Below are 27,755 nucleotides of genomic sequence, written 5' to 3'. Positions count from 1 at the left end.
ATAAGTAGTAGTAGAGATAGCAGTAGGAATACATTGGGCTCTGCCTAGGGATGCATGATGAGCCAGTTCAGAGATTATAGGTGAAGATTAGAGGGGAGAACAAAATGGCGTGTGCTGTGGTTTGTGTTTGCTGCTGACCACCTGATTCTGGAAGAGGTCGAAGAGGCCATATTCACACAATAGGAAAAAGCTTCATGTTTGCAGATCCTGGCTCTCATGAGGGATTTAACCACCCTGACACATGCTGGAAAGCCAACACAGGAAAACACAGAAGGCAGTTGTTGTACACTGAACTACCTTGTCCAGACAGGTTGTAGAGTCCATCGTTGAAAATATTCAAAACATGACTGGACGTGGTCTTGAACAACCTACTCCTGGTGAGACTGCTTTGAGAAAGGGTCTTGGACTCGAAAATATCTGGAGGCCCCATTGAGTCTCAATGATTCTATAATTCTATCTTTCAATCTTTAACTTAGTTTCCTTTTCAGGAGTAAGAGTTTTGCATGAATAAAAATGGGTACACTCAAGAGCATAAGTGTAATTCCACTCTCAATTTATATACTGGCATTACACTGCTTTATGTTCTGTTTCCCTACTTCTTTTCTTGTAATTCCTTACACTTAGACTTATCCCTTTGACTCTAATGAGCGCCACAGATGGCATTTTCTTGTAACTATGTATCAAGAACTCACAATCACATGGCATTTATTTACATTCAGGTCCATCTATCATTTCATTGTCACTGAAAACAGAACTCTTTCTTGGTATTTCAGTTTATGAAATGAGTGCCATAGTGATTCATGGAAATTACTCGAAGTTCATGGTTTTAAGAGCTTAAATAAGTACATTGACCATTTTGGATAGGACTCTAATTTCAGATTCATTAAAATTTTATCAATGTATTTGTTTAAAAAGCCCTAAAGACTGGCAAAATAGGACAAAAAAATCTCAAACCAACAAAACCAACAACAAATTATCACACTCCTGCCCCCACAGTGATCTTTTCCATCCTTCTCCTGCCTAATTCCTTTGTAACGCCACTTCTTCTAATGTTGTTTGATGATCTGCCATCACACACACACACACATTTCCATCCTGAATGTGTCTCCACAGTGCTTTAACTGGCTGTTCTATCTTCTATTTTAGTACATGCAAATGAAGAATATGAAAAAAACCAGCTTTAAAACCTTGCTCATGGCATTATTGTAAGATCAGACTCCAACAAGAACATTAACAATATGTGCCTTCAACCTATATAACAAAGCTGAAGAGCACCTCCACGTTGGCAGTGAGAAATTTCCATTTTGCTTTCATCTGCTGCAGTAAGTTATGGGCTGGCTCAAAGGTGTTATTGCAAATAGAAAATTCGATAGCAAATTACTTTCTGTCATTAGCTCTATGGATTTATGATGTTGGTGATCTGTTCCACTTGTATTTGCCAGAGTCCCACAAAATGAAAGGGGACTAATAAAAGCTGTTAGATCAAAATCCCTTTTCTGCTAAGATGTAACCAGCACACAGAAATATACACCAGGGGAACAAAACAGCTTTTCCATACCAAAATCAGAACCATGGGCTATTTAATTTATGTCAGGGCTCTACAATTTCATGAGAGAGCCTTGAAATTCACATGAGCTAGCAGCTCACACATTCAAGACTGTCAGAAAGCATGGGAGACTCCCTGCTCTGTGCCTCATGGAAAAACACGTGTTCATAGAGTGATAGAATGGTAGGGGCTGGAAGGACCTCTGGAGATCACCTAGTCCAATTCCCCCTACTAACACAGGTTCATCTAGATCAAGTTGCACAGGAACATGTCCAGGAGGGTTTTGAAAGTCTCCACAGAAGGAGACTCCACCACCTCTCTGGGCTGCCTGGTCCTGTGCTCTATCACCGCAAAGTAGTTTCTTCTTAGGTTCAAGTGAAACCTCCTTTGTTTTACTTTGCACCTGTTGCCCCTCATCCTATCACAGGCCACCACTGAAAACAGCCCAGCCACATCCTCCACCTGTTAGATATTGATCAGCATTGAGAAGATCCCCTCTCAGTTTTCTTTTTTTTCCAGGCTCAACAGCCCCAGGTCTCTCATCCTTTCCTTGTAACAGAGATGCTCCAGTTCCCTAATCATCTTTGTATCCCTCATTTGGATTCTTTCCAGTTGTTCCCTGGTTTTTTTTTTGAGTTGGGGAGCCCAGAACTGGGAACAATACTTCAGATTAGGCCTCACCAGGGCAGAGGAGAGAGGGAGGAGAACCTCCCTTAACATGCTGGCCACCATCTTCTTAAATGCACTCCAGAAAACTGTTGGCCATCTTGGTCATGAGAACACATTGCTGGCTCATGGTTAACTTGTCCATGAGCACTCCCAGGTCCCTCTCCATTGAAATGCTTTCCAGCAGGTCAACCCCTAAAGTGTACTGGTGCATAGGTTTATTCCTCCCCAGGTGCAGGACTCTACACTTGCCCTAGCTGAACTTCAGAAGGATCACATCTGCCCAACTCTCCAGCCTGTCCAGACCTCACTGAATGGTAACACAGCCTTCTGGTGAGTCAGCCACTCCTCTCAGGTTTGTATCATCAGCAAACTTGCTGAGCCTATATGTTGGACAAGGCTGGACCCAGTGTTGGGGAACACCACTAGCCACAGAAGTCCAACTGGACCCTGCAGGTAAAGTTTTAGAGAAAGGAAAAAAAAAAGCATTGGACATGGCCCCTGACCAAAACTCAATGGTTGAAATATTAATTGCACATGTATATAGGTACATATTAACACTCATTCCTACATAAGTATGTACATCTATAGTCAACATACTGAAATTAAATGTTTAGAGAAGCACTTTGGCACATATTGGAAGAGATGCTTCTACATTAGTAAGAATTACACAATATTCTATTTGTTAATGAAAAAAACAACTATAATGATTTAAAAAGGTAAACAGGGTATTTTCATAAAATGAGGATTCTTGCCTCATAAGCACTAATCTGATACAGCAATATTACAAACAGACTATCAGCTGCTTAGAAAGATTGTCCAGTTCCTGAAGTTCTTGCTTGGGTCACAGACACTGCATGAGAAAGCAATAAAACTATCTCAAAATGAACCAAACCCAGTGGTTAAAATGGTAATATTAAAGAAATAAGTACACCAAGGCACTTAAATCCAAAGTGTTATTTGAGATTATCAGGAGCCCCTCATCATACAATAATAGCAAAGAAGTTAAAACAAAAAATATATATATATTAGAGAAGAAATAGTATGAGAATGGCTAATGTAAGTTTTCAAGAGCGAGTAGCTAAAAGGCAACACAGTTTCTCTAAATGCACATGAAAATCAAAACTGGATTCATTGCATGGCTGGAGTTAAGGGAGGAAGTAAAGATAACATAAAAAGGAAGTCTCAGCATCTTCTTGTGAAGTGACTTAACAAAATTTCTACATTGGATCATTCTTTTCAGGTAACAGAAATGAATTACTCCACCAGGATACGAAAGATAGCAAATAAAATGATACATTAAGTTTACCTTATAGAATGCATGCCCAAAGATAACACTGTGTTTAGTTGTAAAATATAAGCTAACCAAAAATGTAGTTTGACAAAAGACTGACTAAAACATATATTCTTTTCATGCAAATTGCTTTTAAGCCAAAGGGCTGAAGGGCAGTAAGTGCTGCTCCTACATTTTAAAGGTTATAAAGCACATGATATGAGAATGATGTCTAGGAATGCACAGAAGCACTTATTCAGGTTGTGAGATGACTGTTTTTACCCAGGGATGCACTTGGGCATGGACTGCATAAGCAGTGATTTAGGACAGGTAGGCAGCTGATACAGGTCACAGAAAAACTCACGTAAGGTGCAGTGTTCTTGCTGCCTACTTAGTCTGTGCAAGCAGTAGACAACACACACCCCTAAAAAGAAAAGAATAAGGAGTGCTGCCAGGAGGCTAAAGCTGGGGGGGAGTGGGTCCCTCCCTATATGAAGCATCATCTTCACATTTTTCTGCCACACTATCACTATCCCAAGTTCTGCAAGATTTCATCCTATGCTCCATCCCATCCTCATCCACTAGGAACACATTCCATCACTTCTACATAATTAAGTTAGCAAGCATTTATATTCAACAGTTACCACAAAGTATTAGATCAGGTATTAATGGGAAGCCTTGAGTTGACTGTCCACAAGCACACTGACACCAGCCTGGTGGTACCTACACCACAGCCACCTGCAGTCAGGTTGTTGTCAGTCTTTAAATGGTTGCTGACATGTAGTTACTGACCCCAAACTGCGGAGACCTAAGACAAAAGTTTACAATCATTTCACACTATCAGTTTTATCAACAACCTGCAGATTATGGTAGTGAAAGTGAGCATGAAGTAAGATTTAGTAAGTGTGAGGGTTCATGGACATGAGCATGAGTAAGCATTATTGAAGTGTGGAGGAGCATGGAAGGCAGGCATGCTCTTGTCAGAGCACCGACATGAGAACAAATACAGTTTGGCAAACAGACTACTACAGAGACCACTATAAAGCAAAAAGCCCCCAGTTTTATAGCTTTTGAGAATTTATGTCACTGAAGCATTACTAATGCATATCAGTCCCATTAACCAATGTGGTTCACTGTTATTACGTGTTTCCTCTGTCTTCTCCAGAGAGAGAAAAACACAGAGTAGGATGTTTTAAAATCAAAATACAGATGCATAAACACGTTCTGCTGGACAGTGATGCTGGAGAGAGCTAATTCAGAAACAATCCTTGCTTTAGTAGGTGTGAGGAGAGTTGCAAAACCTTGCCTTTTTTTTGTAGGAAAGTTCATTCTAGTGTTTGGGAGTTCCCCCCCCCCCAAAAAAGCTTTTTCCTCGCTTACATATGAAAAATACATTTGAATTTTTAGAGTATACTTATTAGAGAAGAAGCAAATGAAACAATCTTTACATGCATAAAATGCAGGCATCCGAAGGTCATAATTTACTACAGTATGGGCAACCCAAGCAGAGAATGGCCTAAGGCACTTGCAGCAAACATCCTGTGCTGGCACTAGCAGGTTTTTTAAGCAGTTTTCAGAATACCTATATTTTCACATCTGAATATGTTGTGTTGCTGTTTCGCAGACACTGAAGTATAAACAACTAAGACTGCATTGCGTGGAATATCAGTCTGGGAGGGACTTCAACGATCACCTGGTCCAACCTTTCTTGGCAAACACACATCCTGAATAGGATGTGCCAGCCCTCTGTCCAGCTGAATCCTAAAAGAGCCCAGTGCTGAAGAATCCACCACTTCCCTCGGGAGATTATTCCAGTGACTGATATGTCTCATTGTGAACAAATTTCCTCTTCTGCCCAATCAGAATCACTGAGGAAGTAACTTGTACCCATTACTCCTTGCCTTTTCCACGTGACACCTTTTAAAAAGGGAGTCTCCCATCTTCTTTGCAGCCCCCCTTTAAACACTGGAACATGCTCTCCCCTAAGCTTTCTTTTTCCAAGGCTGAACAAACCCATTGCTCTCAGCCTTTCCTCATATGGCAGACTTCACAGTTCTTTGATCATCTTTGTGGCCAATCTACTCATAATGTTTTTGTATAGTAGGGACCAAAACTGAAGAGAATATTTTAGGTGTGGCCTGACAAATGCTTAGCAGACTGGAATAATGATTTCCTCAAAGTGTCCATTTGCCCACTTATTTGATATCATCAGCAAACTCACTATTGGTGTACACTTGATCTCATCACCCATATCACTTACAGAGACATCTAACAGCACTGGGCCAAATAGTAATGCCTGGGGGAACCAACATGTGACAGGGCTGGCTTTGCCAGGGTGGGACATATATATACTATACCATATATATAGTATATATATATAGTGTGTGTATATATATACACACACACTATAGTATATATATACACACACTATACCATATATACTATATATGGTATAGTATATATATATATATACTATAGTATATATACTATAGTATATATATATAGTACTATATATATAGAGAGAGTACTATATATACTATAGTATACAGTATATATACTATAGTATATATATATATATACTATATATGGTATAGTACTCTGCCCTCTGCTCATTGCCTCTGTCTGTGCCCAGGCTCTCTGTCTAGTTCAGTGTCTCCTTGTGTATGCTAGAACCAGAAGTGCTCTATGTGGCACTTCATCTCTAAGTACCTGTTGACTTGGAGCAGCGCTGAACTCATTTTAGTGCAAAGCCAAAGTGAGTCCTTTAGATGAGAGTGTTACTTCGTGGTCAAGCACTGCACAAAGATCTTGTGGTAAGTGACTAAATGGCTTGCTTCTCTCTGTTGACAGCAGGACTAAACCATCACTGCCATTATTCAACTGGGAGAAGAGAAGGCTCCAAGGAGACCTAATTGTGGCCTTCCAGTATCTGAAGGGGCCCTACAAGAAAGCTGGGGAGGGACTTTTAGTGTGTCAGGTAATGATAGGACTAGGGGGAATGGAGCAAAACTAGAAATGGGTAGATTCAGATTGGATGTTAGGAAGAAATTCTTCACCATGAGAGTGGTGAGACACTGGAACAGGTTGCCCAGGGAGGTGGTGGAAGCCTCATGCCTGGAGGGTTTTAAGGCTGGGCTGGATGTGGCTCTGAGCAAGTTGCTGTAGTGTGAGGTGTCCCTGCACATGGCAGGAGGGCTGGAAGTATAAGATCCTTGAGGTCCCTTCCAACCCTATGGAATTGTACGATTAATCCCTATGGATTCTATGATTAATATGTTTCAGCACGATGTCTTGGACAGGACTCAGGACATTCCAGGTGAAGAATACTGACTATAATCACTTAATATAAACTTGCTTACCCAGCAGATTCCCCATGACTAAAGGTATGGTTTTAAAGGAGTACCAGGATACTCAGGGTACCTATTTTCAGTATTAGTCTATTAAGCATTTGAAGGACTAAGGGAATATTCTTCCCCAAAGAAGCATTAATTACAGTAGACAATTTGCTACCCTAAATAGCTATTTTAACACAGAATTTGCTATCTTCAGAGAAGTCTAGTTGAAGGATTTTATTGGTCTCTATTGTAGCCTCAGCATATTCTTGGAGTAATTCATTATGCTTCATTTCATCTGCATCAGCATCTGCTTCCTGACATAAGCATTAAAGTCTCTCTTTCTCTATACAGTGCTGCTTATTTCAAGAAAGCAACAGAGATGTTACAAAGTTAGAAAGGGCTGAACACTGAATGGCCAGGATAGAAGGCAACAATGAATATTTGTCAGTTCCCAGACTCTATTTTCTGGAAGATTTTCTTAATCAGACTTTAGCATTTGGTGGAGGCAAAGTTTTCTTGCCTTTTTTTTCTTTCTATATTGAAAACAACCCAAATCACTGACAAAAGAGTGAAAAGTACTCCTGTCTGGATTATAATACCTCTAAATCTTGATGCTTACTATGCAGTTCAACTAAAAATATGTCTAGAGACCCCTAGGGATTTATGTCTGAAGGAATAAGGAAAGTATGTGAGATGAGCTTTTAAATGCTTGCAAGCATGTGACTACTGAACGAATGCTTAAATATCTTAAATCCAGGTATATTACTATTTGGTAGCCAGCTCCTGACTTCCAGAAAGTCTCAGTGTTGTCCTACAGCATCTTTGCTGCTGATGACAGCCCTATAAAGGAACCCAAAATCAATGTTAGAATTGGCTGTGGCATCAGCCTTCAGGGAAATAAATATGAATGAATGTGTCCACAGTATTTGAAGTTTAAATTGAGTAAGTCCCACTGGGTCTATCATGTACTAAGCCTCCTTGGTCAATGAACAAAACTGTCACAGCGCCTTCTGCATGAAACATCCAGGTATCACTGATAGATGATATGCCTGTTGCTTTTAATGTTAATTAGGTTGTGAATCATTTAATGGTATTTTCACACTGCACACAGCAATCTCAAGTAGTGCTGATACCAAAAGTGGCAAAGGACTGATTTTAATCCACAGGTATTAGTGGTGGTAGAGGACTGCCATCTAATTTCCTTTCCTCCAATACTCTATTTCTCCTAGGACTGGGGATTTCACCTTGAAATCCCAAAGGGAGTACAATAGTCTGCACTGCCAAATGCAGTGGAAAGGATAGGTCCTGTTGTGTGCCTCTGGTAGCTGGATTTCAGAATCAGAGGAGCTACAGCAAAGTGTTCACAAAACAGCAGTGACAAGCCCGAAGTGTCCCTTCATAACAGCAGCAAAAGAAACAACAAATGTACACTAAAAAACATGAGTGGATTGCTTACATATTCCAGAGTGATACTATCACTCTAAGAACCATAATTCCATACTAAATTCAGTGTTGCTCAACTGGAAAATAAGTAGGAAGAAAAATGCCAAGCTTCCTTGAATCTAAAGACTTTTGAGGAGAGTAAATAAGTGGACTATATGATGACAAGTAGAATATGTTTTCAGTAACTATAAAGCTGCTTTCACTTAAACTCAGTAAAACTACTATTAAGTTTTCTTGAGGTCTTAATTAGTGCATGGAAGCAATCTGGGAATCAGTTTAAGAGTAAAGTCCAAAATTTTGTTTAATGTTGTACAACAGTGAAAAGAACGTAAGGAACAGGTCGAATGATAGATAAAACCATTACACGGATCTTTTCCAATATGCAACATTAATCAGCCTAACTAAAAAGGACACTTTAAAATCCCTGTGTCATAGGAAAAAAAAAAAAAAAGCTTAGTAAGATTGAGACTGTCTACCACAGAATGAAGAAGAAAATGAAGTTGTGTAGTAAATACACAGTTATACAGTAATGAATCAGAAAATCACAGAATCACCATGGTTGGAAGAGACCTCAAGGATCAGCGAGTCCAACCTGTCACCACAGACCTCATGACTACTAAACCATGGCACCAAGTGCCATGTCAAATCCTCTCTTGAACAAATCCAGGGATGGTGACTCCACCACCTCCCTGGGCAGCCCATTCCAACAGCTAACAACTCTCTCTGGGAAGAACTTTCTCCTCACCTCCAGCCTAAACTTCCCCTGGTGCAGCTTGAGACTGTGTCCTCTTGTTCTGGTGCTTGTTGCCTGGGACCAACTCCCTCCTGGCTACAACCACCCTTCAGGTAGTTGTAGACAGGAATAAGGTCTCCCCTGAGCCTCCTCTTCTCCAGGCTAAACAATCCCAGCTCCCTCAGCCTCTCCTCATAGGGCTGTGCTCAAGGCCTCTCACCAGCCTTGTTGCCCTTCTCTGGACACGTTCAAGAGTCTCAATGTCCTTCTTAAACTGAGGGCCCCAGAACTGGACACAGTACTCAAGGTGCAGCCTAACCAGTGCTGAGTACAGGGGCAGAATGACTTCCCTGCTCCTGCTGGCCACGTGGTACTGCAAAAGTAGATGTGGAAGATTCAATTCCTATTTTTCCCTAAAAGAAAAATAACATATGTTCAATGGGACTGAAACCCAACATTTCCACAGCTGGCAATGGAAAATTCCTCAGTGCTTGGGTCGCAACTACAATGAACAGCGCAAAGACAGCAAGAGTTAAAACCAACTGTTTATGGTCATAACAAAAGTATTCAAATATTGAGCACATAAAACAGTTAGGAGATATACAACAATTGTCCACTTGAAGTCGCTACTCATTATGAACCACGGCTGAACATTGAGGTGTGACAGATGACCTCTCAAGCATGCTCTACGCATTTCTAGCATTCACCTCTGAAAGTCTTTGTGCTGGTCACTGTTGCAAACAAACCACTCAACAGGACAAGTTGCAAATCTTGTCAGTGATAGTGGTTCCTACATTCCTGAGGCTGGGATGAAGTGTTTATCAGGAACTGAAAAATGAATCCAGAACTAAAACTGGAATTACTTACTGAAGATACTGGAAGAGGAATAAATACCAACAAGCTTCATCTTATTAAGTAGCTAAAGCAGCAGCCATTCATCCTGCCATTTTGGAACTGACCCTGCCCTTGTTCTTAATTTTTGCCAATTTGATACGTGTTTCCATGGGAACAGAAGCAGGACTAGCCACCAGCTGAGTCAATCTCAGCTGCTGGCTCCCAGTTCTCACGTTTTGTTCTGTTTCCTTGGAAACTGATGTCAAACAAGAAAGAGAAGTAAACCAGATTTGCGCTTTAATGTTTACTCTTTCTTTGGAGCTGCTCTGGATCCTCTGGGTTAGAGGAAGGTTTACAGATAACTCTAATGGCCATTCATTTTTCTTCTCTCTGGAATGGCTGCCAGCCACTGGTGGGGTCCCAGCAGATGCAAGTAAGAGTTCTCAATTTCAGCTACTACTGGCGGGCCGCCTGCTGTGAGCTACAATGGCAGGGTTTGAAAGCAGGCTACAGATTTCAGGAGACATTTGGCTCCTGCAGTCTGTAATATTTCAAATTGGAAGGAAAGAAATTAAATTTATTTAAAAAATAGTAGGGGAAACAGATGGGAGTAATGATATTTAGAGAACAAACTGACTAACAAGCTCTGACCTGCATTAGGCTGAACACCCCCAGAAACTACTTCAGCCAATTATATTCCTCATTTCATAATGCACATTTGACAAAGTTCTCTCTAATCCAGCTGTTAGCTGACTGAATAGCCCAATAGCATCAAGTAAACAACACCCCCTGAGCACATCTGTTTATGCATATATACATATGGAGAAAGAGAAAAGAACATGATCTGATTGTTCCCAAATGGCAAGGAATCTGCAGAAATCTACTTCAGCTTGTGAATTTGAAGCAGGCATCTTTACCAATTCGAGATTTTCGTTGCTCCCACATTTTTATGATGTGTATACAAACACACATACATCCCCTCCTCTATACATAATTTTTGGCCAGAGTATTTTCTAGCTCTCACAGCAGCAGTACCATGACTAAAGACAAAAATTGAAGAAAAGGGGGGAAAAAAAAAAGGGGGGGGGAAATTTTCAAAGCATCTGAAAGAAGCATGCAGGCAACTGATCTGTGAGGTAAGTAACATTTTGAATGAAAATGAATCCTGGTTTTCATATATCTTTCATTTTAAAATGTAGATACAAATCAACCTCACAAGATGAAAGGCTATACTAAAGAAAATTCTGTATTTGCTGGCCTCTGCTCTTAGTTAATTAGTCCAATTATTAGGGTGCAACACCATGCTCACCTTGGACATGTTTTTATCCTTCCTTTTCTTTCACACCTATTATACTAACTACCTTCCTTTCTTGTTTTTATATCACATCTCAGATATATTCACAGAACACTCACTTACCAGTGGCCCATCACTACTGCCATAAGTAACTTCTAGAATTGTATATTTAGTTGAATTCATATACAGTTCAAATAATATCTCTGGAAAATTCATTTCTGCAGGTACTGCACTAGAAGTAGTCCCATAGATACCACAGAACAAAATTGATTCTTCCAATCCTGCTGCACTTGTATCCCTCTACTGAGTCTTGTTGGACTTGCATCCCTCTACTGATACATTCAGCATCTCTGGGTGCTCACATAGTTGTGTCAAGTCAGCTAACACTCTGATATTTTTTTCTGGATTAGTTATTGGAATTGAAAACTTGGGCAGTTGTAATTAAGTCAGACTTATTCCACATTATTCAAAGACATTCAAACTGTGCTGGATATACCTAATCTATTTAGGGTTTCCTCCCCTTGAATTTAAAAATCAAACTCTAAAATCACATTTTCCCCTGTATCAGTAAGACTTTGCACAGCTAATGAGACAATAATCTTTAGGTTTGCTTCTGCAGCTGCAATCAATAAACACTGTCTCACTTTATGTTGAGCTTTGCAATGTCCCTTCTCAATTATAGAATCAAGGAATCACAGAATCTTCACAGTCAGCTCTTATTTTAATTTTCTCAAATAACTTCCCATAATCATTAAAATTTTTCTATCCCATCATTCAATTCCTCTTCCACTGAACCATACAAGTCCTGGCACAGAGACTAGAACATTTCCTGAAGGACTATACAGACTACATCCTTCCTTCTTTCCTGGAAAATGAACTTTCATTTATTGTTTAACTCTGTTTCCTTGCTCTAAAGAATTTTACATCCATTTAAGGGCTTCAGTCCTATTCCATGACTATTTAATTTCCATGAGAGCCTTTGATGAAAGAAATTGCTGAGTCCTTTTTGGACACCTAGCAGGCTGTGTCAACTTCTCTTCATATGCCTTCTGGCTTCAAAGGACTTCACTAAGATTTTGTATGATCTGTTCCTTCACAAGTGCCATGTCAATGTAGCACATTTTTTTTCTCTCTCTTCCCCCTCCCCCCCCCTTTTTTTTTCTAATTCCACTCCTCATTGTAATTTTTGTAAATTGGCCTGCTACAGACATTAACTTACAAATTTGAGATTTCCACTCTGTGCTGAAAACATGGTAAGACATTTGCAACTTTTTGCTCAGCTATCAGAGCAGTTCTGAGCTAATGATTACATATTGCTGTCAGTAGTTTGACTATTACCCCTTTGAATTGCCTTAGCAAGCCTGGGAGGATATAATCTGTTTCTAATGATTTCTTTCTGATCAGCTTCTCTATTTCTACCACCAACTGCAGTCACTTCTCACTTCATCAGAAAGGTTCTAGCATAGCAATCTTCACAAGCTCTTCCACGAAGGATTTTGCTGAATAAATCAGCAAACCTTGTTTTCTGCAAGTAATGCTCTTGTACACTGATAAATATTGTTCTCAAACATTCATAGTATCAGTCAGGGTTGGAAGAGACCACAAGGATCATCTAGTTCCAACCCCCCTGCCATGGGCAGGGACACCCCACACTAGATCAGGCTGGCCAGAGCCTCATCCAGCCTGGTCTTAAACACCTTCAGGGACAGGGCCCCAACCACCTCCCTGGACAACCCATTCCAGGGCTTAACCACTCTCATGGTGAAGAACTTCCTCCTCACATTCCTTGGCAAACTTTCTGCTACCAATATTTAGAGAAAGATTTATTACTCTTTTTTTTTTTTGTTTGTTTGTGTGTCTTCTCCAAGAGTTTTTTTTAGCCTGCTTTATTGTGTTCTACATCCAACTTACCAGACTTGGTGATCTTTTTGAAGGAGAGTTTTATATTAATGTTCTGTATTGATCTGTTTAGGAAAATTGTACATTTACCTATTGTAAACCAAAGTATGGAAGCCAGAATAGCAGGAATTAAACCAATGTATGGAAGTCAGAATAATAGGAACTAAATGAATGGATGGAAGCCAGGAAGTTTGAGGGACAGGATGACCACATATCACAATGTGCTTCTAGTTTGTGAATTGAAAGAAGGGAAGACATGAATCTTGGACTTTGTATTTAGAAGCTCAAGGCCTGCTTACCAATCAGGAAGAAAGCTGTCACACAACAACATCATGTTTAGAAGAAGGTAAATCTGTGGAACACTTATCTAAGACAATGTATAGATAATGGGAAACAAACCAGAGACAGAGCAGCTTGTTCCTGGAATGGTAATAAACTTGGAGAAGACGACGAAAAAAAAAACCCAAACCATTTTAGAAGATACAAAAGAGAAAAACAGACCAATGAGACACCTCCTATTTGGGCTTCTAGCATCGATATAGAAATAAAACACTAAAAGTGTACAACATTAAATGAGGGTGTTGCTGTAACAAAAACGTCAATATGCAGAGAAGATTGAGCAGGTCATGCCAGAGGCAGACTGGTGCAGTCTGCTAAAGAAAATTTGTGAGAAGAAGAATGGGAACAATCATCCAAAAGAGCATATATAGAGAGGAAAATGCAGCTAAGAGGAAGACCCTCCCAAGCCTACTGTGAGGGGACACTGCCATGTACAGATGGGAGGAGATGAATGCAAATGAATAGGAAATAGCATACATACGCAGTAGCTAACTGTGTATTAACTCTGTAAAACTTGCCTTCAGACACACACATTTGGAGGGGAAACCTCCCATGTGTCCACTGCTGTGTCTAGCACTGTACATAAATTATGAAAGAATACCTACTTAACAGTCTTGACTGTTGAGTTTTCCTATTTCTTTGTATCACTTTCTATTTTCCTCATTTGGATACAACTCTTGGGTTGTTTTTGAAGGACGTCTTCCTGCTGTTTTATCATGCTGAGTCTCTTTTTCAAGTCTTACTTGATGTGTGGCATGCATTTACTCCATGTCTCAAATAGGATATTCTTTATACTCTGTAGGCCATCTGCTAAGGTTTCAATTTCTACAGCATCCTCTTTATCATCTCTTTACAAGTCTGGTTTAGTTTTATGTTGTTCCCCCTTCTGAAGCTGAGTACCACTCTACTGATGTTTTTTGGATGTTGCTTCTTCAAAGCTATCAAAGCTCAGAAAGAGGTATTTGCAGCTACAGAGAAGTTCTTTAGACATCAACATTTTGGAACAGACTGTATCCTATTCAGAATGAAATCAAGGATTAATTATCTCTTTGCAGGTACTTTAATCTGCTGAATTACAAAGCACTGCCCACTTCTCAATTAGTTAGTCTGAACAGCACATTTGTCCAGTTTACATAGCCACTTTTTGCATTTGCAGTGTTTATGACTCCTTCAAAATGCCAGTCAAAGCTGATGCTCTGACTTGTTGGTTAGCAATGTATTGTCTGACTGCATAGTTGTACACTTGGAATGCATAGGAATTCTGCCTTGGTCACTGAAATGATTAACTTGTTAATCTAAAATGACTCCAAATTTTCTTTAGCAGACTGCACCAGTCTGCCTCTGGCATGACCTACTCAATCTTCCCTGCATATTGACATTTTTGTTACAGCAACACCCTCATTTAATGTTGTACACTTTTAGTTTCCATGTTTTATGTCTATATCAATGCTAGAAGCCCAAATAGGAGGTGTCTCATTGGTCTGTTTTTCTCTTTTGTGTCTTCTAAAATGGTTTGGGGTTTTTTTTCGTCTTCTTCTCCATTTCAAGTTTATTACCATTCCAGGACAATTCAGTGTGAAACTTTAAATATTGGCATTCCAGATGCCAGAATAAAGTTGGAATGTTTATTTTTGGTTTTAATATTGAGAATGTTATCAAAAGGCTGCATAAGGGGAACCGTTGCAGAAATAACTACACAAAATGGCACTAAGACATCAGGGAATGCAAAGGTTGCTGCCCTGGATAAAGAGGTTTTAAATTCTACAGGAAATATTGGCATCCAATATGCAAAACGTTACTTTTATTGATTCAACCACTAATACAAAAATCTTTTTACCTTGGGAATTACAAAACCTATCCATCTTCCCTAGTATACAAGTTCTTGTTTACTAATCGTTATCACTGGTTACCTTCCAAATCCATGGTGAATCAATCATTGTCATAGACGTTTGTGCTGGGAAAAGACAAGTCAGTCAGTGGTTTTCAAACTAAACTCTGGAGCAAGGGAATTACTACACCTCTGTATGATGAGCAAGAGGTGAGTGTGACTGCATGTCTCTGCATAGACTAACTGAACTGTAGTAAGTACCTAATAGAATTATGATATGGCTGTTGCACACGGAAAACAGATTCCACTTTGTAAAGGCTTTTGCAGTTTGAGGCGGTGGTTTCATTCCAATGCAGGTGTGTCAGTGAGCATCTGAAACTAGAGCAAGCTGGTTTCCTATTTATTTTTTGTCTCATGGCTGAATTCTTTGTGTCTAATTAAGTATGAAGCTCCCCCATAGCAGGTCGTGTATAATGTTTATCTTTAGAAGGAGGAATAAATTCATTCTGCAACCCTTCTCTTAGGGGAGACACTACCAGACCTTCTCCTCCACACTGGTGGGTGTTTCTGTCAAATCTGCAGCAGTGTTTTGTCCTTAAGGACTGTATATGCTCTGAGGTAGGACTGAAACTGGCAAAATTTGTTAGGCATTTGGAAAAACACACAGAGCACATGAGCATTGCCTGCTTGAGAAACCAGAACAAAATGCAGATGGTTGGTAAAAGCCAGGAGAGTCTTACCACTAGGGCAAAGCTCTTCCACAGCTGCACAGATAGAAGACATGTAATTCATCATGGCCTGATAATCCCAAGACCCTGGCTGGTGAGGGAGCATGCACTCCAGTTCACTTGAGCAGGAGAAACTTAGTCTGACAGGAATCTAGTCAAAATCTAATTCCACAGAGGAATTTGATTATAACAACAGAAAAGGTGAAACAGAATGAAAAAAAAAGCAAATCCCAACTTCATCCTAGGAAGAAGCTAATGAGGAAAAAAGGGAGTGGTCTCTTCACTGGTCTGAAAGAAACATCAGCAAAAGGAGAAATGTGCAACAAACAAACCAGATGAATGGAGGTCATATTATGGATTAATTTCTTTCTTTCTTTCCTTCCTTCCTTCCTTTCTTTCTTTTTTTACACTGCTGCTTGAAGTTGAGAAGCATTTTACATCAGAAAATGTTTTTGTGTTATGTGAGAATCAAGCCTACAGTACTCTGTGAAGTGCACGCAGGAGGATCCTTAACAGTTCTACAGGAGATCAGCATACTTTACACTGGTCCCTGCCTTTCTGTGTAAGCTGTCTGCTTTTATGCAATGATTTTGTTGTCTATATATCATAGACCAAATAACTGCCCTGCTGATGCTTGTAGGATCTGGATGCTTCATGGATCAGTCATTACAATTTTTAGCATGGTATCTTATGGCAGCTATAGATGTGCTTTTCCTAAGGGATACCTGACATCTAGGGTCAGGATGCCAGAGATCAGTCTAAAAATTGACAGACCCAACTCCCCATCTGATTTCTTCTTTCTGTCAGGGGCAGAGAGTCACCATCAGCACTTTCCATTCCCTTTGTATTTTTAGATGTACACTGCCCATTTCTCAGCCTTTAAGGAGTGGAGAGCTTGACTTGAAAACTACTCTGGAAAAGAAGTCTGGATTTTTAATTTGCTGGTGTTGGTATTCAAATGGAACTCTTTAATGATTAATGCCAACCAGCAAAGAACACAGTCAGCTTTTAGGCTAGTCATCTTTGATTGATCTGTTTATGAAGACACAGTTAATAGAGGACCACTCAATAGCAGCTCAACCCAAAACTTTCATATAGGAAGCTGATGAGTATTTGTAGTGCAAACATCACTCAAATAATTAATTAGCTAGGGTGACTGACTGTGTTCATAACTTTGGGATCTACATTTAATTCAGTCTCTATCACTTGGATCAACTTTAACTGAGAGAAAATATCCCTTTAAAATTATTTCATAGAAGGAAGTGAGGCAAGGAATATATGTAACACAACGCTCCTGGAACAAAACAGAAACCTGCCTCCAGTAGTTTTTACTATGTGGTAAGTATTTTTCAGATACATAAAGAATTTACCAATGCAGAATGCACTTAAATCCCCTGGGGAGGGGGGGAAGCAAATCAAATTGAAATAATTAAAAGATAAAAAAGGCAAATACAACTGCCATTGCTTTTACTAAGGAGTTTCTGAGACCTACTGTGCTTCACAATTGCAGTTCATCTCACTGATTATATGAGATAAAAACATACATACAGTATTTTAACGAGCAAATTTGCTTGCACAGTGCTTTTATTTCCTTCCCACTCTGAATCCATTAGCTTAAAAAACCATTCCTGCACAACTTATAGTAATAGCTGAGAGCTCTAAGTGTAAGTTTAAGTAAATTATGTGCTGAGTGTTCAAAATATTATATGTTCTTGCCTGTGCCTTCAGTCAGTGTGAGTTTGCTCTGGTGTATAGAGTTCCCAGAGAATTTCAGTTCTGATACAAAGTTCAGGCAACTGATGTTTAGCTCCGCTGTGGTCTACATAGCACAGAATGTGTATCACACAACCAAAGAATATACAACAGATTCAGATGAAAATTGCAATATTTTACAAATGCAACAAACATTACTTTTTAAATATATGGCATTTATGGTTTGATAACTTTACAGTTACAGCTGCTGTCTCCAGAAATTTCACTCAAGTGATCCTGATAGGATCAGATATCAGGATCTTTAGTTATAGCTTCCCTCTGATCAGGAAGAGAAGTAAAAGTCTTTCTAAATCATTCACCCACAACACAGCAATGACCATTGCACCATTGCACCTCATTGCATTTTGTGATCATCATAATGCTTGGTTTTATATGTGCTGTGAAACCTTTAACAGCACTGACAATTGAAATACCAGTTGCAGTCCAGTTGGAATTAAGTAAATAAGGCTATCAACAAGATCCTATTGTTTCAGGCTCTACAAATAGAGAGTACAAGTGTCTCCATAAGACAAACTTCAGCCCTGATATCTGGTTTTTACTGACAACTATAATAACTGCGAAGTCTTCTCCAAAAAATGTTCAAACTCTAGAAAACAACTGAGAGGTGTCTTTTCACATGCTAAAATGATTTCTTGCAAGGCATTGTTTGTATTTTAGGGGCAATATTCTGCAAATGATACCCCCCCCCAAAAAAGGTAAAATCTCCTTTGTAGCTACATTGCAAATTAAGACTGAAATAAAAAGAATGGAATAAAATATTGTATCTTTTCTTGCAAATGTTAATGTCAGAAAACTGCCATTCTTTTTCTTACATATTGTCAAGAGAATAGAATAACACTTCCACAATGTCCTAATATAATCCAGTTTTCAAATATAACCAGTTTACACATAGAATAGACCAGACCAGACCAGGTTGGAAGAGACCTTCAAGATCATCGCATCCAACCCATCAACCAATCCAACCCACCTAAACAACTAAACCATGGCACCAAGCACCCCATCAAGGCTCCTCCTGAATACCTCCAATGATGGTGATTCCACCACCTCCCCAGGCAGCCCATTCCAATGGGCAATCATGCTCTCTGTTGCAGACAATAAATGCTCAAACACTGCTATCCTGTGTACAGACAGACTTTTTTCCCCCCTTGTTCTACCTTGCTGCTGCTGTGTTGCTTACTATCAGTTTGTCCAGAAAGCATTGCTTCTAGAAACTTACCAGAATGCTGGAAAATACAGATGGCATTAAGCTATTACCTCCTCCCTATCAAAACCTCTAGCATGACCTTTCTGGGAATGACATTAAAATAGGAACAATCAGTATGTGTGTATGCACACGCTGTTACTGAAAAATAAATATAGCAGCATAAAGAGGCAACACAACTCCTGAACATCTCTGCGAAGAATGCAGTCTAAGCAGTGACCTCTCCCGCACTTATCTTGAATGATCTCTTACTGAAATCTGCTAATGGGTTCTGATAATCTATTATTTATTGCAACTCTAATAGAGAGTCTTAGCAGAGGATTCTCCTGTGTTTGCAACCCTTTCATCTGAAATTTTTCACAAGTGACAGGTACGTGGCGCCTGCAACTATGATACAATTTCTTTTGCTTGCAGTTATTTCACTCCTATTTGCTTTTAAAAAATACATCCCCACTTCCTCCCAAACACACAGCTTGACCTGCTTTCATACAACAATGCATCTTTAGCTTGGTCCTATAGAAAGCCACAATTACTGATACACAACCGTAAGTACTATTTGTGTTTGAGGACATACCTCCATGTTATACTTTTCCACTGTCCTTCTCAATGGATCCACAACCTGCCAGCAAATCAGGATGCAAAGATCAATCAGTAGCATCCCTCCAACTATCACCAGTAGCTTCTGGTCTTTAATGATCTGGAGAGACAAAAAAAAAGAAAAGGGTGTGGGAAATGGGAAGATTCCCATGAGCCATAGATAGACACTGTGCAGCTTTATTCCTACAAGGAGAAAAACACAGGTTGCTAATAGAAAAGGGATTTTAACAATGAATGAATTTTCCAAATATCCAATGATGAAAGCAAGAAGACAGAAATTTTTCTAGTGCATTTCATGGATATTACAAGTACCTGCAGTGCATTCTGATTTCTAAAAAGAAATTGGGAGGACTCTTAAACAGCAATATTGAAGTCTAGGTCCCAGTCTTGGAAACTGAAAAAAAATCTCTTCTACAGCTCCACTATTGTGTTTATGTACACAAGTGTGGAAAAGTGTTCTACCAGAGTACCAGGAGCTGAGATAGCTGTCAAGAAGATTTACAGTGTTCACTTCTCCACAGCTTTCTCAGATGTGGAATACACACTTTCAAGGCCTTGAAAGTTCATTTCAGAGATTTTGCGTGTGTGTAACGTTGCAGCATTTTACCCAGGGAGCAGAAAGGGATTGATTAATTTTCTATATTGCAAAGGTTAGAGGCTTTTATGTACATGCAAATGTTTTGTATTTTGCATGGATTTTAGATTCAAAGAAGAAAAATAAAGTTGTTCATAAAAGTAACAAGCAAACCCATGTATTACAGTATTGTATAGCTGCATGCAATCCCTGTGTTATTTCCACTGTTACACAGATAGCAATACAGTGCAAGTACATTATTTCAGTTGCAAAGTTGTAACTATGTTTAAATACCAGGCTTAAATTTTCTTTATGACAATCTTCTTGTGCCTTTGTTCACATTTTTAAAACTAATATGCACTTCTATTACTAATGAAGGTTCATTCAATATTTGAAAGACATTGCCAAGTTGTTTTACCATGGATAAAATCACATATTTCTCCCCAGTTTTGGTTCTTGGAAACAGCTGGTTTAATCCAAACCAAATATTAATTGATATTAAGCCTGATAAAATTGTGATTATTTCAGTTTGATTTGATAAACTTGTTAGGATTTTGAAAACACATTACAAAGCCAGAAGTGTCAGCTAGTCTTAGTACAGACAAAGCTGCCATTCCTGCCTAGAATAAACTGTATTTGCATTGAGTCCCTACCAAACTTAAGGAAATTATGAAATTGAATATAGTTTGAAATAATGTAAGATCTTAAATATATTTGGGCTCAATATTATTTGGGGAGACACATTCTTTTTTTTGTAAAGGTGTTTTTGCAATACTGTGCACCATTCTGATAATCTGCTTCTAGAGCATTTGGTGTAAACTAACTATAAAGCAAAGGCTAGTGATCAGAATGACTCCTAAGACTTGCTTACAGAATCACAGAATGTTATGAGCTGGAAGGGGCATTGAAAGATCATCCACTCCAACCCCTCTGCCAGAGCAGGATCACCTTGTAAGGAAGATGTTCCACTTCCTTAATAATTTTTGTGGCTTTGCGTTGGACTCTTTTCAAGCAGCTCCCTGTCCTTCTTGAGCTGAGGGACCAGAACTGGACACAATATTCCAGATGCAGCCTCACCAGGGCAGACTAGGGAGGAAGGAGAACTCTTGACCTACTAACCACACCCATTCTCATACACCCCAGGATACCATTGGCCTTGGCCACAAGAGCGCATTGATGGCTCATGGTCAACCTTCCATCCTCTAAGATCCCCACGTCCTTTTCCCCTTCACTGGTCTCCAGCAGGTCAGTCCCCAACCTGTATTGATCCACAGGGTTGTTCTTTCCCAGGTACAAGACTCTACACTTGCCCTTGTTGAATTTCATTAAATTTCTCCCTGCCCAACTCTCCAGCCTATATCTCACTGAGTGGCAGCATAACCCTCTGGTGGGTCAGCAACTCCACCGAGTTTGGCGTCATCAGCAAACTTGCTGACAGTGCACTCTGCTCTCATCCAGGTTGTTGATGAATATATTGAACAGTACTGGCCCCAGTACTGACCCCTGAGGGACTCCACTAGATACAGGCCTCCAACTAGATTCTGTCCCATTGACCACAACTCTGAATTCTTTCCTTCAACCAGTTCTCAATCCACCTCACTACCTGATCATCCAGACCACATGCATTATATTAGTTTCCTGAGACCAGTTATTTAAATGCACTTGGCTCCCATCATGGCAAAAGATCAGAAAACAATGCTATTAAAATATCTGTACAAATAATGAAGTAGTGTGTCCATCTTATCAGAGAAAGCACAGACACATCTGGAAAGGAAAGATGAAGGGGAAAGGGACAGCTCTTATGGGGTATGGCTTTCTGCTGAAGAATTTGGCAAGGAGAACTTTGCAAGGAAAAGAAGCCTTGCTGGGGATGTGGACCCAGGAAAACTGTTGTGAATAATTTTCTCATTAAGGTTTTTTGAAAAGCAGATATTAAGCAAAGAGTCTGACACAGCTTAGTCCCCTGTCTTCTTTGGGAAAACAACCGTGCCTAACCTTTTAGTTGTTTACCAAGCTACAGTCAAGGCTGAAAAATTACTGTTAATCACTGAGGTTGCCCTCTGTAGGAAAAAAGTGCTATTTGCTTTTTAATCCCTTATCTAATGCCTCCAAGCAGGACTGGGTGAAACATACCTAGTGCTGCTCCTAGCATGAGTGTAGACATAGAATAGAAAACTGTGGAGAGTTAAGTCTAAACAGAATATGGATTTAGACAAAATGTGGACACCTCATTCCAAATTTCCTTTCCTCCCTCTTAAATGACTAGGCAATTTGTTTTATTGGGGTATTTTGTTTGGTATAATTTACTGAAGCTGGCTGTTTTAACTGCTATTTGTCTAGCCTCTCTCAGTAGCCAGTGTGTAGAGGCAGGAACCTTCAAAGGGCAGTTCATCCCACCAATCCTGAATACAGTTTAGAACCAGAAAAGTTAATGTTCTGAAATATGTCTCTTTCCTCCCACCATCCCTGCCCTGAGATTGTGAAGACAAATTCAGCTGAAAAGAAGCATTTGAGAAACTTCATGATACATGGAGAGAAGCTGCCTGAAATGTTTCCCTCTGCTCTGCTGAACCACAGAAACTCCCTGTAAGATACCCCAAAGCCTGATCTTTCTAATGAAAACAGAGAATGTTTTAACCAGGGCAGGTAACACATGAGACAACCTTATAAGGACTACATTGATATTGAAATGAATGATGCATAGGACACAGATTTATCAACACCTGGCAATATTAATCCAACTAGTGCAGCAACACAGCAAGAGTGAAAAGATACTATTATGAGAAGTAATCCTGATAATCCACTTAGTAAAAGGGTCCAAAGAAATCTCATACTAACATTTTCTATTCATAATTATGTCACTAACTGCCCATCCTTGTTCTTGGCCATTTTTCATTTGTAACTGACCTTGTTCGGTACTACAAGTCAGTATTAATGTTTTAGTTCACATGTAAATTTGGTAACCTTCTGGGGGGGTTGGCAGGTAATTATTAGAATAAATAAAAGCAGAAGTCCAGAAAGCAGTGGAGCTCTTCCTTGGATACTTTTTGTTGGAGCATTTTTTTCCCAGCATTACATTGAGAATGGCCCTTTTCTGGACAGAAGGGGAGAGGTGCATAACAGCAGCTGTCAGTGGCAGCAGGCATTATTCATCCCTCAGTTCTGCCAGAAAGCCAGGAGGAAGGCAAGGGCGGGGGGGGGGGGCGGGGGGAAACTCATCAGACAACCTGAAGAAGTGGTCTGTGCTACTGTAATGAGGTCTGTAAACAGCGCTACTGGTGCTGCATGCAGTTTGTGCAAGCTGAAAGCAGGGCTCCTGAATCTCTCTGACACCTGTCACAACCCTGGTTTGTCCTTGGCAAAACTATTGCAGTAATGCAGCTCTGAAGCAGAATGCTTCACCAAAATGCTAGCTTTGCAGAACGAGACATGGAGATTCAATTATGTTTCACTTCTTCCAGTTATTAGCAGTGTATCCTAATGTAAATTTGCTCTGAGAAATGCTGTAGGTGCATCCCTAGCAGCATTTCTAAGAGGCTTGCTGATCTCCTACCTCCACCTTCAGGAAGCCCAGCTTTCCCTCACCCGCCAGCACTCCCACCCACCAGCACTCCCAAAGTTCAGTACATTCACTCCTTGGGAAACACCAGATGCACTGAAGGAGTCTTGACTCAGATTTTGTGAATCCAACAATTTCTCTGTCTGACAAAAGAAAGTCATGAGCCACCTAGGCTCTTTACAACCAAATATATAATTCTTCTTTCAGAAGACGATTCTTATTTTTTCCCTTTTCATCTTCCTTCTAGCACACAGTAAATTAGCTTTGGGAGAAATGCTTATAAAATCCATTTTTGCAAGTGTTCCTGGCTCCTTGCTGAAGCCAAGCTCACATACAGCAGCATCTGTGAGTAATATTTTCTACCATCTGTGATTGGATAGGTGAATCTGTCTCATCCTGGCAGATCTGCCCACTGTCATAAAAGCCATTGCTACCAGTCTGGACTATATATCTGGATATGAAGCTATCTGTCCTCAAAACAAAATCACTCAGAACAGAAATGGGTAGGCCATTTTCTTCTCAGCAACATTTCTGTGTGAGCAAATCAATTATTTTTCTAAATACCATGAAGTTCAAGATCAAAGTCTTTATCTTCCATGGACCACATGATCTGATCACAGGAAATATACAATCACTCTAAAGCTCTGGAATGAAGTTTCTTCTCATGAAACTCTGAGGGATTTTGGAGAACTATCACAGTCTGTACTACCTGCCATGGCAATTTCAGTTATCCATTAGTTTATTATTTCACATATGATAGGTTGGACTTGATGATCTCAAAGGTCTCTCCGAACCTGGTTAATTCTATTCTATTCCATTCCATTCTATTTTTGTGGGACTTCTTTTTTCATTTGTTTTCTAAAGCACATCTATTGTGCCCTTATCCTCAATTAGTTTATAGGATCACCTAGAAATTTGACAAACAACAGCGATTCAAGGCAAACTTCTCATTATTTCTTAACTTATTAGAAACTAAATCTGCACATGAATATGACATGGAGCTTAAAGCTGTACTCCATTCTAAATCAAGAAGAAAAATTCTTACCTATGAGTCATAGTATAGTTTGGGTTGGAAGTGACCTCCGAAGGCCATCTAGTCCAAACCCCCTGCAGTGAGTAGGGGTATCCTTCACTAGATAAGATTGCTCAGAGCCTTGTCAAGCCTGATCTTGAATATCTCTAGGGGCAGGGCCTCAACTACCTCCCTGGGCCACCTGTTTCAGTGTTCCACCACCCTCATGGTAAAATGCTTCTTCCTAATATCTAATCTAAATCTACTCTAATTTCAAACCATTGCCTCTCATCCTATCACTACATGTCTTTGGTTCCTCTTTACCCTTCTTGTAGAGTCCCTTCAGGTACTAGGTCTCCCCAGAGCCTTCTCCAGGCTGAACAACCCCAGTTCCCTCAGTCTGTCCTCATATGAGAGGTGTTTCAGCACCCTGATAATTTTCCTGGTCCTCATATGGACCACTCCATCAGGTCCATGTCCTTCCTGTGTTGAGGGCTTCAGAGCTGAACACAGTACTCCAGGTGAGGTCTTAGCAGAGCAAAGTGGCAGAATCATCTCTCTCAATCCGCTAGCCATGCTTTTTAAATGCAGCCCAGGATGTGATTGGCTTTCTGGGCTGCAAGTGCACACTGTTGGCTCATATCCAGCTTCTCATCCACCAGCATCCCCAGGTCCTTTCTCTCAGGGCTGCTCTCAATTTCATCATCCCTCAGCCTGTAGTGATATTGAGAATTGCCGCGACCTAGGTGCAGAATCTTACACTTTGCCTTATTAAACCTCATGAGATTCTCCTCTGCTCACCTCTCCAGCTTGTCCAGATCCCTCTGGATGGCGTCCTGTCCTTCAGACTTACCAGCTGCACCACTCAGTTTAGTATCATCTGCAAGCTTGCTGAGGGTGCACTCAGTCTCACTGTCTATATCATTGATGAAGATATCGAAGAGCACTGGTCCCAGTACAGACCCTTGAGTAACACCACTGTCACTATCTGGGTATTGAGCCACTGAGCACCACCCTTTGGATGAGATCATCCAACCAATTCCTTATCCACTGAACAGTCTACCTGTCAAATCCATACCTCTCCAGCTTAGGGAGAAGGATGTTGTGGGACACCATGTCAAAGGCATTACAAAAGTCCAGACAGATGGCATCTGTTGGTATTCCCTTGTCCACACAGGTAGTTACACCATCATAGAAAGTCACAAGGTTGGTCAGTTGGACTTGTCCAGGCTGGACTTGTCCTTGGCGAAGCCATGCTGGCTGTCTCAAATGACTTCCCTGTCTTCTATGTGTTGCAGTATAACTTCCAGGGGGGTCTGTTACATGATCTTCCCAGGCACAGAGGTGAGACTGACAGGTCCATAGTTTCCAAGGTAATGTTTTTACCCTTTTTATAGATAGATGTAAAGTTTCCCCTCTTCCAGACTCCAGAGACTTCACCTGACTGCCAGGATTCTTCAGTTATGGAGAGTGGCCTTGCAACTACCTCAGCCAATTCCTCTACAATTCTGGATGCATCTCATCAGGTCCTGCAGATGAAGATTTACTTTCTTCTTCAGGATCCAACACTTGCTTTGTTCTCACAGAGTTCCACAAATAGCTTTCCAATATGGACTAAATAGTTAATTTCCACCTAACTTTTGTTTTTCAGAGTTTCTTTGTTACCAGCAACTTCACTTCATTTTGTCAGAATAAAAAAAAACCCAAAACCTTTAAGATTAAAGGAAGTACTATTAGCTAAATCTTGGTGGTTGGTTTGTTTGGGGCATTTTTGGTTTTAGTTTTGGAGGGGTTTGCTTGTTTGTTTGGTTTGGGTTTTATTTCCTAATTAAATTCATAGGAACACAGTAAGTTTGGGAGAATTTTTCAATCTACTTACCAGTTCTGAAAGAAATGCATGCTTTCATTTTCCTTGAAAATTTAGGGGGTTTTCTATTTAAGAAGCTAATTCTTAAATAGAAATAGATCTCTTGTATAGATCAACCATTTCCATTCTAGCTGACAGATTTATCCCTTGCCTTCTGGGCAGGCAGATAAATACTTAATGCTATTCAGTAACTTTCCCCCTCCACCTTCCAGTATTTCAGTTGTCTCTTTCCCAGACTCCTGGAATGGAATCTGTAGAGAGAAACCCTCATTAGAGGATCCCTCTATGAACCTTCCTACACCTTATTCCATTAAATAAATAGCACTGACAGCAATTACTGAAGCTCTAAGAATTCTGAAACCAAGTGTTCCTCTCCCTGGTACATGCAGAAGTAATGCTGATAGGAGTCCTCCCTCTGATCTGGAGAGGAAAAGGAAAACTCACAGTTTGGGGGAAATAAAAATTTAAAGTCTGCAAGGCTGGAGAAAGAAAAACACAAAAGTAGTCCTAAATTTCTTATCAGAATATAAACTCCATTGTATAAACCACCCTTTCATTTCTCCCAGAGTGATTAATAAACACCTTAGGATTGCTCCCCTACATGTTGCTTAGCCTGGAGAAGAGGAGGCTCAGGGGAGACCTTACTGCTGCCTACAACTACCTGAAGGGAGGTTGTAGACAGGAGGGGGTTGGTCTCTTCTCCCAGGCAACCAGCACCAGAACAAGAGGACACAGTCTCAAGCTGTGGCAGGGGAAGTTTAGGCTTGAGGTGAGGAGAAAGTTCTTCATGGAGAGAGTTGTTAGCCATTGGAATGGGCTGCCCAGGGAGGTGGAGGAGTCACCATCCCTGGAGGTGTTCAAGAGGGTACTGGATGTGGCACTTGGTGCCATGGTTTAGTCATGAGATCTGTGGTGACAGGTTGGACTTGATGATCTTTGAGGTCTCTTCCAACCTTGGTGATTCTGTGATTTTGTTATTTACTCGGTCAGCACAAGTGGGATGGCGCCACAGGGTTGGTGACAGTGGTAGAGAGGTCAGCTTTGCCATATGCAGACTGAAGAAGATATCTGTGTTTGAGTTATTAAAACCATTAATATTTCAGAGAAGTATTCTGTAATACAGTCCTAATTTCCACTGTGTAATGGAATGAGAAAAAAGGCTATTGAAAACACATTATGCATTGTTCCCAATAACTCCATAATGTTTTTTGCAACAGCTCTTATGAGTATTTCCTATAATAGGTTCTATGATTC

General features: G+C 40.1%; 1 protein-coding gene across 1 annotated transcript in view; it reads right to left on the bottom strand.

Moving 5' to 3' along the window:
• Positions 1 to 27,755, bottom strand: part of GABBR2 (gamma-aminobutyric acid type B receptor subunit 2) — a 569,051-nt gene that overhangs the window by 135,324 nt on the left and 405,972 nt on the right. Inside the window, exon 13 of the mRNA XM_054164335.1 lies at positions 19,467 to 19,589. Coding sequence (XP_054020310.1) covers positions 19,467 to 19,589 — 123 coding nt within the window. The remainder of the gene's footprint in view (positions 1 to 19,466; positions 19,590 to 27,755) is intronic.

The sequence above is a fragment of the Dryobates pubescens genome, chromosome 9, assembly GCF_014839835.1.
Source record: "Dryobates pubescens isolate bDryPub1 chromosome 9, bDryPub1.pri, whole genome shotgun sequence".
NCBI classification, from domain to species: domain Eukaryota; kingdom Metazoa; phylum Chordata; class Aves; order Piciformes; family Picidae; genus Dryobates; species Dryobates pubescens.
Note: the sequence above shows the minus strand (reverse complement) of the source record. Positions and strands in the feature narration are given on the sequence as shown.